The sequence below is a fragment of the Crocuta crocuta genome, unplaced genomic scaffold (genome assembly GCF_008692635.1).
Source record: "Crocuta crocuta isolate KB4526 unplaced genomic scaffold, BGI_CrCroc_1.0 scaffold141, whole genome shotgun sequence".
Taxonomy (NCBI): domain Eukaryota; kingdom Metazoa; phylum Chordata; class Mammalia; order Carnivora; family Hyaenidae; genus Crocuta; species Crocuta crocuta.
Genome location: NW_027527951.1, coordinates 4,831,585 through 4,851,865, shown reverse-complemented (window position 1 = coordinate 4,851,865; position 20,281 = coordinate 4,831,585). Strand labels below are relative to the sequence as shown.

The window sequence follows — 20,281 nt, the reverse complement described above, 5'->3', positions numbered from 1 at the left end:
GCTTCTGCTTAGGACCATTTTAATAGGTATGTGATTATAAATACAATGAAATGTTCATTTTTGCCATTTATAATGTAAATAATTTTTATTATAGTTTAAAGAAAGTAATTGTTTTAATTGCTACTTAAAAAAGAGAAAATATTTGGGATATCTGGTTAGCTCGGTCAGTTAAGCATCCAACTTTTGATTTCAGCTCAGGTCATAATTTCATGTTTCCTGAGGCCAAGCCCCAAGTTGAGCTCTGTGCTGACCGCAGGGAGCCTGCTGGGGTTCTCTCTCCCCCTCTCTCTTTCTGCTCCTCCCCTACTTGCGCTCTTTCAAAAGATTTTGAAAAAATCTTTTGAAAAAAATTTTATTTCAAAATAAAATTAAAAAGGGAAAATTTTTGTCTTTTACCATAGCGCTACATGTTCTTATTACATATGTGCCAAACACTATCTTTTAACGGTTAGTTTTCCAAGCTACTGAATTTTTGCGTCACAGATATATCTGATCTCCAAGTCCAGGAAGGTTGCAGTATGTGTTTAAAACAAGTAATTCCCACCAAGTGAAGGAATATCTTGCGTATAAGAGCTCCCTTTAACTTTCTGACAAAATGTTAATACCAGGAGATAATTCTTAGTCAATTATTTTTGAGGAGTTGAACAAATTTGCAAAATAATGTTGTTAGAACTGGCACCCTCTCCCCTGCCCTGACCCTCCATCTGCCTTACAAAGGGGCAGCACACAATTAGCAGTGAGAAGAATCCAGGATTTAGAAAGCTCCCTTAGAAATGCTGTTCACATAGAGGCTCTATTGTAACCACCCTGAAACAGGAGAAGTCTCAGGGGACTGCAACTTAGCCGCGTCTTGGGGAAGTTGAAGTTACAGGCTTTCTCTTGCACTAGTCAATCTGAAAAAAAATCCTTTCTGTACTAAGCAAACTTCCTATGCAAGTAAATTAGTAAAATCTGACTTCACGAAATAGTGACTCTTCTCCCAGACTGAAGATTAGCAAGCACCTGTCAAAATCAAGAATCTAAATGAAAAGCCTGTCTTGTGTGACACCAACAGGTCAATTTCACGGGATTTTTAAATAGACTGACAGCCATCCAGCCAACCACGTGCAAGCTGAAGTGGTACCTCTGTTGACTGAAGTCCAACAAATGGCAGGCGCTGGGCTGGAGCTCGAGATCCTATTATTTCCGAACTGTCCAGTGCCCCCGGGCACTGTCAGCTTGAGTGTGTGAAGGTCACACATTGGTCGGAAATGAGGACTGATTTCGGGTCTCTCCATCTCTGAGGCGTTCACTCTTTCCTCAGGCCACACCACCTCCCCACAACTTCATCCTCTGAATAAAGGAACTATGGCAAAACCAGGAAGACGTTTGTTTGTTTCATGGGCTGGGTGACCATCAGTTTGCGAGAATCACCGCTGCTGCTTTACAGGAGTCGTTCCATTTTCTGAATCAGGAATCTTCAATCTGTATTTGGATTCTGGGTTTCCAAACAAAAATTTCACAAAGGGACCCCTCCTCAGAGATAACTTTTCTTTTTTATTCAACACATTCCTTCTTGGAAAACCTTGACCAATTTCAAGGGTGACGGCTTCAAGGTCTCCGACCTTCAGGCCTGCACGCAGACTGCATGTGGGATTCCACCTCAATGTCCAACATACACTTCAAATCCAACATCTCAAAACCGAATTTAGCATCTTCCTTCCAAAGCCAGCGAACTGTCCTGGGGTTTTAAATCTCTACCTGATGACTCTAGCCAGAAAGTACAACTCTTGCTCTCCTACCCACTATGTTGAAATACATTCCCCCATCTTTCCAAACTACACTCTTCGCTTTCACATCTGCCCCTGTATTCTGCTCTTGCAGGCAACCCTGGTGATTTCTCATCTAGATTATTGATGCCCTTGACCTCATAATGCAATTCACATCCATAGTAACGCTAAACATTCTTTAATGTTGACCATCGGCATTCCATATGACACCCAGCTTCCTCAGCGCAGAGCACAGAGCCTTCCATGACCTGGCTCCAATCTCCCTTTCTATCCTCTTATCTCACACCTGCTCTGCACGCGCTCTGTGCTTTATACCTACTCAAACTCAGTCCCTAAATGCCACATGCTCCCGTGTCAAAGATCACGTCCTTGGGAAGGCATTTCTCTGACACACACACAGCCTCCACATAGCATTAGGGCTCTTTGAAGGCAGTGGATATATTTCATCTCTTCTCCCCTATGCCTTGTTTAGTGTCCAGAATGGAGTAAGCAGGAGTGCTCAGCTCCTCCTCTCTGTAATATAAGGGCAGCAAAAATATTTCTGTCTATTCAACAGTACGAATTTACAGGCACATGTCTGTCCACTGCCTGCCTATTTATCTACCTCCCTACCTATCTCCAAAGTTTCTCAAAGCAGATTTTGTAGCTACTGTTTGGAAGATATAGTGAGATATAGCTTGGGAAGATATAGTTTTCAAAGAATAGAGGGGCATCTGAGTGGCTCTGTGTGTTGGGCTCTGTGCTGAAAGCTCAGAGCCTGGAGCCTGTTTCATATTCTCTACCTCCCTCCCTCTCTCTCTCCCTGACCCTTCCTAACTCACGCTCTGTCTCTTTCTCTCTCTTTCTCAAAAAGAAACAAACATTAAAAGCTATTTAAAGAATACATTAGAGAAAATACCATTATTGGGCTTTGCTGTATTACATCGAGGTTAAAGAGCAATGGTCAGCTTATGAGACACAGCTAGCCAGGTTTTAGTGTGATGATAGCTGTGGCAGGAAACCCTGGCTTCAACCTTAGCTTGATCAAAGTGGCTCTGGGCAAAAAAAAATCACTTCACTTCAATTCCCAACATATATAAACTGGAGACGTTAGACAGAGTTCACAGTGTTGAGAGAGAACCCAAGTCAATGCTTTTTGACTGATGTGAGGAGTTTCCCTAATGCTTGTTGCTCTCTTGTCTTTCTTACTTGACCAAGGGAGGACCAGCAGCCACAGCCCAACAGCACACCCCCACTGCTGCCATGGGGGTGTACCCAGGTCTGCCTGGCGAGGGGACTTCAAACATGGCAAGGCTCTGCTCCACACCGCGGACAACCAGAAAGTTCCATGAGCCATCCTTCAATCCTTCCACGAGCCAGAATTGGACAAGGGAAGGAAAATTGATCAGTGCAAGCAAAGAAACACGTGTCTTTTTGACAAAGAGCCAGCATCTCCTACAGAGGAGTGGCACAGCCTGATGGAAGCCAGATACAGTAGCTATTTAACTGCCAACAGTGAATCTCCTCTCATGGGCCTGTGGGTGGGAGGAGGCTATGAATGAAGAAAGAGCAAGAGCAGTACTGTGTGATGTGCTTGGAACCAGTTGCATTTGCAAATTAAACACTGGCAGGTTTGTTGTTGCTGTCATTTCTGGTGTGATTACTGTTGGAATTCTGCATGGGAATTTTGGTACCAAACCAGCTACTGTCTCATTTTCATCATTCCCTAACCCCTCTTTAAGGGACTCCCTCTTCTTCCTCCATAGTCCTACTGTCTTGGATTTGTCTTCTAGAAGATACCCGTAAATAATAATAGCAGCCTAGATTTCTTCAGTGCTTCCTAGGGACAGGTGCTAGTTCTGCGCACGTAACGATATAGAAGTAGCGAATCCTCACAAGGACTAGAGGTGTATACTATCATTATTGAGTTTTACAGAAAGGAAATTAAGGCACAGAGGGTTTCCTCCACGAATGAGTGAATTCACGAGTTCCACGTCTGTGACCTCTCATACTGTAAGAGAACAAACCCCGTAAATCTAGGGTTTGAGTCAAGCTGGGATAGCTGAGTCATTGAGTATATTCAGTAATTGGCTAATTATAAGAAATATTAACTATAGAAAATAAGAATATAAATAAAACATACTGTTGTATTAGTGGTAGGTAGTATTAGGCCACTACTTGGAAATAAGTCTTTTTTTATTGTGGAAAATATTTTTCGTAATTTTTTACAAAGTTTTTTGATTTATTTTGAGAGACAAAGAGAGCACAAGCCAGGGAGGGGAAGAGGGAGAATCCCAAGCAGGCTTTGCACTATCAGCACAGAGCCCACCATGGGGATTTAACTCACAAACCATGAGATCATGACCTGAGCCAAAGTCAAGAGTCAGATGTTTAATGGACTGAGATACCGGGTGTCCCTGTAACATTTTTAATGTAACAAACCCTGTATCTTTTTTTTGATGTGAATACCTTTTTTTTAAACCTTAAACTGGATCCACACTATATATGGTTGATAACATCTCTTCCATGTCTACTGTATTTTGGCATCGGAATTTTGAAAATATGACTTTAAGGAAGGCATACCAAAACTTAACATCTTGAGCAATCTAAATTGGTTTTAAGGTTGTGATTCATCATTTACTTGTAAACAGTTAACTTTTGCAAATTATAAAAGCAGGAGTGCTCATTGTAGACTATTTAATTTGAACATTTTGGAAAAAAAATTAACCTATGAGAGCCTTCCATGCACCAAGTTTTGTATTAGATGCTTAGGATTCAAGTGGACAAATCATGGTCCCTGTCCTGAAGGGACTCTCTAGTTGGGAACAAAGAGCAGTAGACAGGAAGCAATAGTAGTAAGATGGCAGGTATTGTTCCCGTGAGAACAGCCTCCTCATAGCACCCCCGAACCCCAGCTGCTTGCCTGCTTCTGGGCCTGTCAATTCTGTCTTTCTTCTTATCTCGTGTTCTGGATGCCATCCATCCTCTCTTGCTACCAGAGGACTTTGCTCTTGCAGTTCTTCTCTGCCATACCATACATCTTTTCTTTTCCACTGGATTATTCCCACTGATGCCCAACACGTGTAAATATCTTCCATGGAAAAACAACACAACCTCCCTTGATCCTCTGATCCCCCCCACCCCCCAACACCAACCCATCTCTTTCCACCCTGTCACTGTAGACATTCAATTCTTCCTGACTTCACTTTGTCAACGGGCTTCTTCTCCTCAAACCACTCTAATTGGGCTGTGTCTTCCTGCTTCATTGAAATGGTGCTTATCAGAGTCATCAACCACCAACATTCTTGCCAAATCCAAAAGCTACTTCTCCGTTCTCACCTTACCCAACTTTGGTGGCTTTTGGGACACAGCACATCATCCCTTGTTCCTGAAATGCCATCCACTATGTTTCTGTGACACCCCATACTCTTCCACCCCCTTCACTGTCTATTGCTTAACACTCCCTCTTGAAAGTTCTTTTTCCTTGGTCCTATTTCTGATTGTTACAGTGTCTAATACTCAATCTGAGGCTCTCTTTTCCACTGTCACTCTCCCATATAAGACTTCCCACATGAGACTTAGGACTTTTAAAATGGTATCCTCAGACTTGCTTCTTTCCTCTAAGATTCAAATCTATATGTATGTAATCTCTTGACTTGGATGTTGAATATGTGTTTCAAACAATAAGCTCAATGCAGAACATTTGAGTACAACTCCTTCCCCATCCTTACTACCCCAAACCCACTGCTTCTCATCTCAGATAATCTACCCCCATCTAGTTGCCCAGGTCAAAACCTCGTGGTCATCCTTGATCCAGGTTTCCTTCTCCTCTCACCTCTGAGTGAGTCAGTGCTTCTACTAAGTTATACTGCAAATCCTGCAACTTCACACCAAGTCCAGAACTGCCACAGTCGCAGCCCAAGGTCCCCTGGCCGCTGACAGTGTCTCCTAATTGATCTCATTGGTTCCAGTCTTACCTTTCCTCGTATGATAATCAGACTGATCTTTTAAGAATATAAACATTTTATCATGCCCATGGTTAAAACTGCCCAATGGCTTCCTACTGCAATTAGAAAAATCATCCAGCTTCTTCACCACAGTCCACAGGGTCCTTCATGATCTGGACTCCGTCACCATCAACCCCCCCCCCCCCCCCCCCCCCCCACTGCAGACACACTGACACTGATCCTGTTTATTTCTTGAAGGAGTGAAACACGTTTCCAACTCGGCCTTTGCACTTGCCATTTCCTTTCCGGAATGCTTTTCGATAGTTGTAGCTGCTTCCCTCCCAACTTCCTGGTTTCCTCACGAATGTCCTTTCCTCAGGGATACCTCTTCCTGAACATCTCAGCTAAAGATGCCCCACTTTATCCAATTACTGTTTGATTTTCTTCGTATTTATTTCTACATGACGTTATATTATTTACATAGTGTTTATTTCCTACTTCCCCTACAGAGTACCAATTCCACGAGAGTAACCTGAACTCAATCGTCACTGTATTGTCACGATCTAGAACTGTGCCTGGAACTTAATAGTTGCTCAATAAATAGGTATTAACTACTGAATAAAGGGTAGAAGCAATAAGATATGGAGAGATTGCAGAATGCTATGAGCATCTCAGTTTTGGAGCATTACAGAGAAACAACTTAAAAAAAACCATTTTCTAATGTTTATTCATTTTTGAGAGAGAGAGGGGGACAGAGGGCAAGCAGGGGAGGGGCAGAAAGAAAGAGGGAGACACAGAATCCGAAAGCAGGCTCCAGGCTCTGAGCGGACAGCACAGAGCCTGATGTGGGGCCTGAACTCACAAACTGTGAGATCATGACCGGAATAGAAGTTGGATGCTTAACTGACTGGGCCACTCACGTGCCCCAGGGAAACAGCATTGGTAACTGCATTATCCAGACTGGCAACTTTTATAATATATTTACCTTTAGCTATTTTTTAATGCCATATACATTAAAAACAGGATCATATAGTATGATTTACTTTGCAGACTTATTTTTAAACTTGAAGTTATGTCATAACAGATTTTAAAAATATATTTCCCTCCATTTTTTTAAATATGCCATGATCTTTTTTAAAAAGTTAAACTTTGAGATGCCTGGGTGGTTCGGTTGGTTAAGAGGCCAACTTCGGCTCAGGTCATGATCTCGCAGTTCACGAATTCAAGTCCCGCAGTGGGTTCTGGGTTGACAGCTCGGAGCCTGGAGCCTGCTTCAGATTCTGTGTTTCCTTCTCTCTCTGCCCTCCCCTGCTCATGCTCTGTCTCTCAAAAATAAATAAATGTTAAAAAATTTTTTTTAAAAAAATAAAAGTAAAAAGTTAAACTCTGTGTTCTAGAGAAGTAATAGATTTACAAAAAACTGAAGAGAAAGCAGGGAGATTTTCCATACACACCCTGTCCACACGCATGCATGCTCTCCTCTATTGTGGACATCTTAGAGTGTTGCATCCGTGATAATCAATGCACCTACACGGACACATCAGTATCACCCTTCACCCATCACTGACATCAGAGCTCACACCTGGTGTTGTGCATCCTGTGGGTTTTGACAAAAGTATGAGGTCTGGCACCCACCACTGCAGTATCCCTCAGGACAGCTGCACTACCTAAAAAATCCTCTGAACTCCACCTATTCATCCCTCCCTCCCTCTAACCCATGGTGATCAGCTGAACTTTTTTACCATCTCCATAGTTTTGCCCTTTCTAGAATGTCAAATCACTGGAATCATACAGTCTGTAACCTTTTCAGATAATATGTCATACTTTTGAACATTAAGTTACACTGTCTGCATAGACTATATTTTACACTTGAAATGGACCATGAATATTTTCCTTATATTTAATATAGTCTTAAAACAATTTTCAATGAGGATGTACTATAATTTATTTCATTATTTCTCGATTTTTAGATATTTAAAATATTTCTATATTTCAGAGTTAAAAACAACAACAACAAATGAAACAAAAGATCATGGGGAGATACGGTGTGGACTGAGAGAACTTCTAGAAATACCAGTCCTGAATTAGAATCTGTCATTCAGTAGCTATATGAGTTTAGACAAGTGTTGGTTTAAGCCCCCAAGATTTGCTAGGCTCCTCCATAAAATGGAGATAATGATGGTGCTTTTTATCATAGAAACTAAAGGGCATTAAGTGGAATAATGTATGTAGAGTATTTAGGAGAAGGGCAGCGAATGCTTATCGTCTATCTACAATTCTCTTTTCTTAGAAGCTAAAAAGAATTACTAACTAAAAAATCAGCACATTAAGCCCCTGAATACATATTATCAAACTCCTTTTCTGAAAACTTGTACCAATTTACATCCTTATCAGCAATGCACACACATGAGTATCTTTCTGCACTGCAGACCATATCACTGACTTTAAATCTTCGCTGATGTAATGAGCAAGGGGCTGAATGCTTACCCTATGACATTTCTGATTACCAATAGTGAAATCTAACATTGTTCTTTATGTGTGTGGACAATCGAATGCTTTTCTCTTGTGCACAGTCTATTCAATGTTCTTTGCTCATTTCTTTTATTGAGCTATTTCTTTGTTTTTCTTAATGAATTAACATATATATTCTTCATCTTACTAATTAAAAATAGCTTGATATTTATCTGTGGTTTTCAAAAATAGTATTTGTTTTCTACACTGATTAGAAAAGAAACAAAGTATGTTTTATAGAAAATTTGGAATATACAGAGAAGCACAAGTAAGGGAACAACAAACCCCCAAATCTCAGATATAATCAGTGTTAAAATTCTAAGGTGTATCTTTCCATATAATTTTTATTCTCCCATTTATTTTGTATTCAACATGTATTTACGGAGTACCTTCTATAAGCCAGATGCTCTGCTAGAAAAAGAGCAGCTGAATATATTATACATAGGACCTATCATTTTTTTAACAGAATTCATAGCAAACTATATGGGTGTGTTTATTCCTCAAAATATTGCTTTTCAAAAATTAACATTTTACTGAAAAGATTTATATTATAGCTTGATGAATTTTCACATGTGGAATACTCATGTAACCAGGACTTGGGTCAAGGAAAATAAAATGCTATCAGAATTCTGTAATTCAGAAATGATGGTTATTAAACACTTTTATCTCTGATAAAAGTGAAAATTCCTAGATGTAAAATAAGTACAAATGGTACCAACTTTATTTTTAGGCTCTTGAAGCCTATTGCTAAACAGCTACCCAAAAATTTACTTCCCATTAGCAATATGAGGTCTCCTTTTGATCTACCTGCATTTTCTCCTTGTGTTTTATTCTTTTACAGTTTCACTCCTTAATTAGCTTATTTCTGCATACAAGATGAATAGTTCATTCCTTCACTAGTAACTTGTATGGTTTCACTTAACACATACAAAAGTTTTCTAGCAGTTGGGGCTGTGTCTGAACGATCTTTAAAAAAAAATTTTTTTTTTAATGTTTATTTAGTTCTTGAGAGACAGAGACAGAGCATGAATGGGGGAGGGGCAGAGAGAGAGGGAGACACAGAATCTGAAGCAGGCTCCAGGCTCTGAGCTGTCAACACAGAGTCCAATGCAGGGCTCAAACCCACAAACTGAGATCATGACCTGAGCCGATGTCAGATGCTTTTAACTGACTGAGCCACCTAGGCGCCCCTGAACTATCTTTTCTCCCCATGGTTAGTCTAATGCCAATGAAGAACAACGCAAATTTTCACTTCATTGTAGAATTCTAAGACATTTACTATTCAGTAAATTGGATGCTTACTATTACTACTTTTTGACAAAAAATTTTAGGTATTTTTGCCTATCCTTTCAAGTGGACTATTCTGTAACACTGTTCAAACATGTTACAAAAAGAAAAGGAAAGGAAGAAATCTTTTATTCAAATCTTCAGATCCCTCAGCAAGATGTCAACGTTTTATTCATGTATTTCTTACAATTGCCTCTTGTATAGGTTACTCCTTAGTTTTCCTTTTTTAATTTTTTAAATTTCCTTTCTTTTCCTTTTACATTTTTAATATTATAATTAAAATTTCTGCACGTCTGGCTATAATAGACAAGTTACTGATATTTAAATTTATTCTATAATCTTTCACTTTTCTAAAGCTCATTATAAATTCTAAGGCTATTCAAATCGATTCCTTCAGCTTTCTATGTATATCTAATTTTCTGCAAAAAAAACCCAATCATTTCCATCACTTTCATTTCATTACTTATAGCTCATGTCTTATTGTGGCCCAAATTCCTAGAATAATGCTGAATAATAATCTTGACAGAGGGCATTCTAACTTTTTTCCTTTTGTAATGATGATGTGTCTCTCTTATTTTATTGCTAAGTACAATGTTGTCAGTGTAAGGTAAATATCTTTTATTAGGTTAAACACCTTGACTCCTAACTTTCTGACGAACCTCAGAATTAATGAAGTCCTTGAAGAGATTTTTCTATATCTATTTCTTACTTCACATAATGCAAAATATGAAATCTTTTAAGAAATGAATAGGAAGAAGTAAGAAACATTTAAAATTATTCATTAATAATAAAATATGATATTGCTTCTTTTCAGGCATCATTTAGGGTATAGTTGAATTCAATACTCATTTATTATGTTTAATAATCATTTGTTACTTGAAGACTGTAGTTTGCCCTCTAAACTCAGACTTTTGCTGTTACTCTTGTTAAGAAATGGACAAGACCAAACAACTTACCTTAAGACAAAGGAAGGCAAAAACGCAGGAGACTTAACTACAGAGAACAAAAGAAGGTTGCTGGAGGGGCTGTGGGTGGGGGGATGGGCTAAATGGTCAAGGGGCATGAAAGGGGACACTTGTCGGGATGAGCACTGGGTGTTATATGTAAGGGATGAATCATTGGATCTACTCCTGAAATCATTACTGCACATTATATGCTAACTAACTTGGATGTAAATTTTAAAAATTTCAAAAATAAAAGATGATTTCATGATGAAAAATATATAAAGATAACTTCTAAAGGAATATTAAACTTCATTTTCAAAAACAAAAAAGACAAAGTCAACTCTCTACTCTCTTCCATGAGGAAGGAAATAGAAATTTATTCTATTCTAAGATAACAGATAAGAATTCAGCCTAATTCATTTAATGGTCAAAATGTAGAAGGCAATATTGTGGTTGTTATGAAAGGCGTTACCAGGAGTTAAGAAATGTGATCCTTTATGTTTGATAAATTTATAAGGAGAAAATAAGTATACAAAAGCCTGTGTACAGAGCTGAAGACATGGCCTATGTGTATATGTGTACGGGGACATTTGGGATGTAATACTGATATGCACACACATTTTCCTACAGTTGCTCTTGGCTTGTGCAAGGGACTGAAAACAGAGAACAGCTCAAAGCTCTTCTCAAAGTATCCTCTCTGGGAGCACCCATGACACGCCTTCTCCGGTAGCAAAGAACCAGAACACCCAGCACCCACCACAAAAGCAGGACTCGGGGCACGGGGGTTTCTTTCCTACTTATTTATAGAGAATAAGGCACTTTCTAGGTGAATCATATTTTTCAACTTAAAAAACTCAACTTTTGAATGAGTTTAAATTTTTACACTTTGGGAAACATAAGCGTTAGGTCACCACAAAACACGTCACTTGAAATTGAAGCTATTGAGCATTGGCATGGTGGATACTCTGAAGAAACATTTTTTCCTAGGTTAATACAAATTTATAAATAATATATATTAAAATAATTAACAGATGATAACCTAAGGTTTAGAGTCATAAAATATTACTACAAATTTAAAGACTGAATTACACCAAGGGGCAAACTAATTTCTTTGCTTTAGAAGAAAAATCATTACAACTCCCTTCCTTCAAACCACAGCCTTATGTAGAGACTGTTTTCAGCTCCTTTCTACAACTTTTGACTCACCAAACCCAGGCTAGCCTCTATGGAGACCAGAACCTTCTTCTATCCTAAGCCCTTTCTTAGTAGAAATGGTAAAAGCAAAGGGATACCAGGAGCAGGTGCTTATAAACCAGATCTAGGACAGGAGTCTACACAGCAAAGGCCCAAGGAAGGATTGAAGCATTCATGTGAATCCTGACACCAAGGAATCCTCTGGTCTGTCTCAACTATGCAACACACGAGGAAAGGGAGAATACTCCAATGCAGCTTCACACTTAACCAGGCGAATGTGGTGGGCACAACCCCTTCACGCGAAGACAGAGGATGAGGAGCATTGCTATCTCCCAACCCTGATCCCTGCAGATGAGGAGTGTGGTCTGAGAGCAGAGGCTCATGAAGGCCACCCATCAACACCACCACTTAGGATGACAACCATAATGCCAGCTCAGTGATACGACTTAACACCAGACAGGAAGAAGTTCAACATAAGCTTACACCTTGTTTGTATTTAGACTTAGATCCTTCTTGGTGAAACAGTCTCCTTAACTGTGGAAAAATCTAGCAGGATAGCTGACCAACAGCAAGTTAAACTGAAACGTTATCATACACGAAAGGCCTTTCCTCGCTCTACTTGCAGGTTGCTTTTCAATAAAAATCCCACAGAAAGAACTTTGTCTCCATTCACTCAGGGTCATACTTTACTAAAGAAGCTGAAGAAAAAAAACCATACTTTTAGTTCCATCTTGTCATTCATAAAAAGTGGCTTCCGTATAAGCATCCTCATATTGCATGCGGAGACCCTTTGGTAAAATGATACGCAGGACGTTAAACAAACTTAGAAATAGGAAAGCCAGAAGTATACTATGGAAGTAAGTCTAACCCCTTCTCTGGTGGGGGAAAATATTATTTCCTCTGAAAATTATGTCTCCCTGTCACTCAAGTTCCTTAATACGTCAAGTTATTTTTTAATGGTAGCAAAAAAATAAATAACCAAAAAAAATTCCCACAAAATTTCTCCTTTTAATTCCCCCCACCCCTGGGGTGTCAACACAATCAATTTAAATTGTGGCTGCTTTTATTAAAAATTGTCACAAAATGAGGTGACAAATAAGACTAAAAGTGATTAACTGTTTTATTTCTTAAAGCACAAGGAAGGCATTTCTAAATTACTTTAAAATGATGTCCTAAAATTTCCCAATATCTTAAGAACGATTTGAAACATATATTTTGATAACACAAGAACTGTTCCTGAAAGCCTCTCCCAAGTGTGTTTCATTATTCAGAATCTCTTATGAGCCCAAACTGTGAACTAATCAAATTATACAGAGGGGTGGCTGGCAAAAAAGTGAACATTAAAAAAAAATGAGGCCAAATGTCAACAACTGGGGTTCGGAAATCACACTTCAAGCTAACCAACAGATCATTAATCTCCTTGAAATTACTTGTATCAGAGATCTTAAAAAACTACAAACATGTAATTTAAATATATTAAAATATCCATGTCTTTTACCACAGCACATTGCTCATTAGAGCATGAAATTAGGCATTACCACACCATTTCTGCCTGATGAGATAATTTTGGCTTTCTTGGAAATATAATGCCAATACATTTATTTTTCCCAGGAAATAATTTTGTTTTTAATTTGGAAGGAAACTAATATTTTCAATGACTGGCCCCAGGTTTGTTGAATTACAAAAATATAAACTAAAAGACTGAAATAAGTATAAGAACCAATTTATTTTTAAAATATTGTGCAAATCTAGAGCAAGTAAACAATTTTCAAAGACAGAGATTAAATGGATCTTTCATTTTTACGTTTGCTGACACCTTTATATTATTCCTAAGTAAAATAACTTAAAACTAACTTTTATAAGGTTATAAGCTTAATTTTTCTACACTGATTTTTATATTTGGTTGAATTATATCTTTATTCCCTTCTCTACTTTACGTAAGGAAAGTCCTTATGCCAAGAACAGAATCAGACATTTTAATGACGGCATCGACCCTTAGTTCTTCATTTTCTTTTTGTTTCAATTTGGTCTTATGGAAAAACTATACCCCCTACACCCCTAACCTAGAACTTTCGAGATGTACTTTCCTTGGATATGAGCACCATTTCAGATACTCTCTGTATACAGTTCACTGTGAATAATGTTAATAAACAAATACAAATCCAGCTATATTCTATCAAAACCAAGTTTGGAAGTTTTTGGACTCTATTATATCCAATTATTACTTTGGCTAGCTTCTCACTTTTCACCACATTTTTGGCACTGCATAGGCAAGCTTTGGCATTTGTAGGAGGGTAGAATTTAAAAGCAATAGCAAATTACTGCTAATTTCTTCTTGATGGGTGCTATTAACACCTATTAACATCAATAAGAGTAACAAGGTTATACCCAAGCCAAAATATCAGCCTAGTCTGTATCATTAGAAACAAATGGAAACTTAGGGAAGGAATTTTAATATACCAGTAAAATATGGAATTTTTTGTGCTGTTCTCTTATGAAGTGAATCACAACCATAAATCAGAAACAGCTTTTGAAAATAAGAATGATTATTAAGCTCTCCTAAAGGCAACTCTGAACTTGTCACTCATTTGGAATATTTCTACCTTAAAAACTAGTAATGCCTTATGTGTAATTTCCTTAAGAAAAGCAAACACTTTAAAATGCAAAAAAACCCTGCATTTTACCCTAAGTGTAAAAATAAATATTTCACTAAGGAATGGGAAAAAATGAAGCACATTTAAATAACTTTATTGCACGGGAAGTTGCCAAATCATCTATGAGTAGTTTCATTGCAGATGAAAAGAAATCAAAATACAGGACAGATGTTGAACAAACCGCATTTAAGTTCTGTCACACTGGCATTTTTCAAATGATTTTGGCTCATCTATTAAATAAGGTGTGTTTTGCTTGATTTCGAAAAGGGAAACATCAGGAAATATTTAAAGGCCAATTGCTGCCAATTAACTTTGATCAGTAAAAGTTCTATTTGAATCTCTCAGATTCTTCTCCTGTCTGAAATAACACACATTTATAAAATCTACCAAAACAACAACTTGATGATTAATGCCTGTTGGCAGCCTTACCACAAGCTTGCTTAATAGCAGGATTTAAATAAACAACTGTCTCTATTAAGAAGAGAGTGAAATGTAGTTACGGTCATGTTTTCTCATAATGGTGATGTGAGAAACAATATTCTCTGTTCTTCAGAATGCCGCAATCGAGATCATCATGTTTGACAGAAACTGTAACACATGTAATTAACCATCTTACAAAAGACTCCCCCCTCCAATTTTAATGGACAAATAAAATCATCAGCAGTTTGACATAAGAAATCCTGGCAGTCCAAAGGGCAGAGGCCGATAAAACACTATACAACTGGGCCAAGCAGAGAGAAAACCATCTGACCCAATAGGATAAGAGGCTGACACGGACAGCATAGGCCAGTATTGCCACTTCTGGTGGATTCTGAAGGTAACCCATCTCAATGGTAATCATGTAGCTGAGAAATCTGTAGCGTCTGATATCAACAGTTTAATATTTAAGATTTCTGACATCAAATTTTAATCCTTACCAAGGATCACATGGAATCTAACCTTGAAACTCCGCAGCCAAAGTAAAGCAAAACAGAAATATCATGAAGACAAACATAGTACCACATAATCAGTAATTAATTTAACCTCATTATTCCAGTTATATAGTCACAAAATATCTCATTGTTATTTTAAGACCACTCACTGATTTTCAGACACGCGACATGATGTATAAAATAATCAGAACTTACTTCTAAGTCATTGAAAAATAGATGCGTGTCTGCCAAGTTGAAAATCATTTCTTCCATGCGCAGTCCAAGGGAAACTGATGTAGGTGGATCCTAAAAGAAGAATTTTTCTGATCAAGAACATATATACTTCAGGCTCATGGAATACAGTGTCACAAGAAGAGGGACTCAGTGCTAGGAAGGGTCAAGAGCAAGGGACTCATTGGGAGGGCTGGCCTCCAGCTGCTTTTGGTGGATGCGATCCCCTCTGTGTAGACTTCAGTGACTTATTGTATTTAATAAGTGACCCAAATGTTATTGATACTTTGCATAATGAAGAAATAATTTGCTGCCTAAAATATTACAAAAATATAAACTCTAGGGTTATTTAGGCATATCGAGTAGAGGAAATTTAGCTTCACATGTGTATTTCAGAAGCAAGAAATTCAGGGACTGGAAAAGCCATTGTTTATGTTACGCCATAATCCATTAAGAATAGCTAACAGGATTGCCACAAATATCAGAAAATAGGTACAATATAGATGAATTTCATAAGGATAATAAATACTAATTTTACTCCAGATGATAATGATCATTATTTCGTATTTATTCAGACTGTCTGCCAAGTTTGAGTATGCTCATAGTAGGAAGTTCTAGCCATTCTGACCACCTGGCACTATGCCCAGCTCAGGGAGCTGATCCTGACATTCGTGTGACACCAGCCAGTCATCAGACAGCCAGTACTATTCACAAAAGAGAGGGGGGAAAGCCATCATTCTGAAATGTACAGGGGCTTCCACTTAAAGCTTTAAGCCTCCGGTGCTAGTGATGAGCAGGCTGTCTCATACACCCCATACCCTGATGACGTCTACTGGCACTGACATGAATTCAGGGGCTATGGAACTATTTGCAGCTTTTATGGTGTCATTATATTTGTAACATATCAAATCCAGGAAACAACATGGTTCTTGGTGAAGGCCCTGCAATAATTAATCAAGAAAGAAAAAAATATCCATGAAGTAGACAAAGCTGTAATGAGAGTTTTTGAAGGTTTCACTGGCATTCTAACAGCAATATTGGCTTTTACAAGTATGACATTTTAAGTATTTTCTTTTTTTTTTTTAATTTTTTAAATGTTTTATTTATTTCTAGGAGAGAGAGAGAGACAGCGTGAGCAGGGGACGGTCAGAGAGAGAGGGAGTCACAGACTGAAACAGGCTCCAGGCTCTGAGCTGGCAGTCAGCACAGAGCCCGACGCGGGGCTCGAACCCACGAACCGCGAGATCATGACCCAAGCGAAAGTCGGACGCTTAACCAACTAAGCCACCCAGGCGCCCCTGACATTTTAAGTATTTTCAAACGATACTTTCTAATAGACTATTTTATTATTAAGGCAAGCCTCTGGAGTAAGTACAGAATCCACCTGTACCATCACTTAACTGGGAAACTGTAAGTGTAAGAATGATGCCTTCACATATGTCACCTTCCTGTTGGGGTACTCTCTGTGGATCTATACTATCTGACAGAAAGCTTTCACGTTTTCTGTACAGTCTTCTGAACGCACCATCTTCATTCCAAAGCTCTTCTGCATACTCTATCTTCATTCCAAAGTCTGTGTTCTACTCCCTACTGTCCACGTTTCCATAGTCTATCAAGCTCTTGAGTATTAATCTCAAGTCCCATCTCCTTAAATGCCACAAGCATTGGAGAAAAGCTCTAGACCTGGGGGCCAGGCCTGATTTCCCTTGCTCTCCCCCTTTGGTGCCCTTACCTCACCGATCCTCAGTTTGCTCATCTAATACATCAGATGGCTAACTGGCAAACACGTTGTTCTCAGGTAGGAAAAACAAATCCTTTTCTCTTAGTCTGGCACCGTCATCTGGTTTGCACACATTGGAGAGGGCGGGGGCCTGGTATGGAGGGATGGGGGCGGAGGCTCGAATGCTGCCTGCCACAGGCCAATCGGCTGTGGCCAGGGAGGTGGCGCCAACGCTGCCCCACCCCACGGCACTCTGCTGGCACCACCTCCACCATGCCCCCCTCCAGCAGTCTACCTTTCAGGAGTTCCAGAGGACCCACAGCGAAGGGTCTGGGAAGATCACTGGCAGGAAGACATTGCTGGCCTCAATTGCTCTCTTCCCTAGGCCTTTTCCTCCGGCTGAGTGACAGTGGGAAGGAGGCAGAGAACACAGTATTGCCAAAAGTCAGGGGTTAGACTGGCAAAGGGGCAAAGCAAACACCCCAGGGTTTATAAGAGAGCAGAGAGGAAAGAGAGACCAACGGAGTGTCTAAGAGCTGTGTAGGGAAGGACAAATAAAAACACTTCCCTCAGACTTCCTGTTTGATGATTCATCTTCCTTAGCATTCTTTAAACTGTCCCTGTTTAATACCACCTAAAACCTATGAAATTCTGTAGGCTGTAGAAGAATTAGAAACAGTTTACATATAAGTATAGAAAAGCTTTCGTCAAATCTGAGTTTTATAGGAAATTGCTCACTTGCTTGAATTCTAAATCAGTAAGTGCACTGGAAAAAGCAAATGCTCAAATGTACCCTAGAGCAGAAATAACCAGTAGGAGAAGCTCAAACAGCTGCTTCTAAAACAAAACACCTGACTAAGGTGTTTACTCCCTCCAGTTCAGGCCAATAAAAATACACTGACTTGTCTCATAACCATGTCAATGAGTCTTTTTATGTGGCAAGGTGGAAGAGACTCACCACATTCATTTAATTGCCAATTCAGGAATTTATGTGCCGGTATTGTTACTTTTGAAAAAGTATTATTTCTCCTTGATATGGTTGCGTATTATACCACCATCAAAAGAATTGCTCCATTGTTTGTTAATATATAGCATACTCTAACTTTACTTCATAAATTACAGTAATGACTTGCTAGTCGGAATACCAATAAATTTTAAAGGCTTGTTCGGTCTTGTGGTCAAATACAACACAGATGTGGGCCTTATTTACCTTCTAATGTTTTTCTCCTTTGTCATTAGCGGTCATTCCTTAACAGTTTTTATACCTGTCGCTCCACAGAACTGTCCTGAAACATTTACGACACCAAAGGAGCAAGTGGGATGAGAGATTTTTAGAGTAGGAAGGGGCTCTAGTTGAGGGCAGTGCTTTTCAAACATTTTAAAACCACAGTCTGTAGTAAAAAATGCATTTTACATGATGAGCTAGTAATCTCTCTCTCTCTCTCTCTCTCACACACACACACACACACACACACACACACACACACATTCTCTTTCTTTCTCTCTCCCCTGTCCATCGTCCCTCCTTCTTTCCCTCTCTCCAATACAAAGAACTGAAATGTAGCTTTGTCAAAACAAGACGTTATTTGCTACGTGGAGTGCACTTCGATAATTTCCCATTTCCTGGCCCACTAACTAACGTATCATGATCTACAGCTTGAAGAGAAGACCTCTAGAATATACCCACTTTTGATCTTAGGGACAGGGAAATGGGGTAGTAGCAGTGCTGTGATGCACCCATGGTCAGAGCTGGCAGGGTACACACCCACCTGGCCCAAAGTGGTGTACCTAAAAGGAAACTACCAGAAGGGCAAATTGATAACTGGGTTCACAGATTTGCTTACCCTGGAGCTCTCATATTGAGGTTAACTTTTATTTCATAAGAATCTTTTAATACGTTCGCATTTTTCAAACATGCCTGAAACAAGTCAAATGTGACAAAAGCTAACACTGAACAGTTAATAAATTAGTCATAGCTTGATGGCTTATTTTGGCATATTTAAAGGAAGAAAAAACCCACATTTTTTAAACCAAAACTGAGACATAAAAATCACCACGTCTTTGGCTTAATCTTTTCTTGGGCTTTGCAATAACAAATTCCAGAGCCGTAGTTATAAAATGGTTGCTTTTGTAAAACCATTTTTTGTTGTATTGCTTTTGAAAACTTATTTAGAACTTCGCCTCTATTTCAAAGAACATGCCATTTGAGTAAATATTGTTACCAAATTTTTCCATTTTTTTCTGAACTTGACCCTCTGTGGCACTTGCCACTGTTGTTTAATATCTTCTTGACATTTCTTCTTCTTGGTGCCTATAACACCATCAATATTTTGGGGCTCCTTTCTAGAATCTGAGTAGCCATCGTCTATCCCTTCAATGATGTGGGTCCCTGGGACTGTTTTCATCCATTCTTCACTGTTGGGGTATGCCTCACAGACCCCAACACACTCATGGCTTCCACCATCGCCCCGCTCCCTTCTGCTAGGTCTTAGATCTCAACTATAGGCCCATATATCAGTTACCTATTGGTCATTGCTAGCTGGATGTACCATACAGCATCTGAAACTCAATGTGCTGCAAGTTGGATTTGTCATAGTTCCCCCGAAATCTACTGTTTTCCTTCTTTAGGCGAATGGCAACCTACTAGCCCCAAATGCTGGCATTCTTCTAAACAGCCTCTCTTTACCCTACATCAAATCAGTCATGAAAGCCTGCCACTTGGATCTGGAATTCATGCTTTCCTTATATTCACTGCCACTTTTCTCCCCCAGTCACGAGGCTCCTATGTGACTATCTGCAATCGTCTCCTTCCCTGGGCTCTATGTCTGTGGTCTCACTGAGATGATTTCATTCTCCTTTTCCTTTTAGGAAACATCCAAACACGTCAACAAGTGCAAAAAGTCCATAAATGTCTGACTGTCCCTGACCTCCCTAATATGTGGCCAACTTACAGTTTTTCAAACTATTTTTTATCATGAAATCTTTTTCTAAAATGGTGACTTCGGCAGAGGTCTTTTTATTTTTATTTTTTTAAAATGTTTTATTTATTTCTAGGAGAGAGAGAGAGAGACAGCGTGAGCAGGGGAGCGTCAGAGAGAGAGGGAGTCACAGACTGAAACAGGCTCCAGGCTCTG

At 39.1% G+C, this 20,281-nt stretch overlaps 1 protein-coding gene across 10 annotated transcripts in view; it reads right to left on the bottom strand.

The window, feature by feature from the left end:
• EYA1 (EYA transcriptional coactivator and phosphatase 1) overlaps window positions 1-20,281 on the bottom strand; it is a 169,265-nt gene that overhangs the window by 44,475 nt on the left and 104,509 nt on the right. For 8 of the 10 annotated variants that reach the window (XM_077752479.1, XM_077752482.1, XM_077752483.1 and 5 more), the window contains one exon: window positions 15,413-15,502. The exons of the other annotated variants lie outside the window; for them this stretch is intronic. In XM_077752479.1, coding sequence (XP_077608605.1) covers window positions 15,413-15,502 — 90 coding nt within the window. The remainder of the gene's footprint in view (window positions 1-15,412; window positions 15,503-20,281) is intronic. 10 annotated transcript variants of the gene reach the window in all.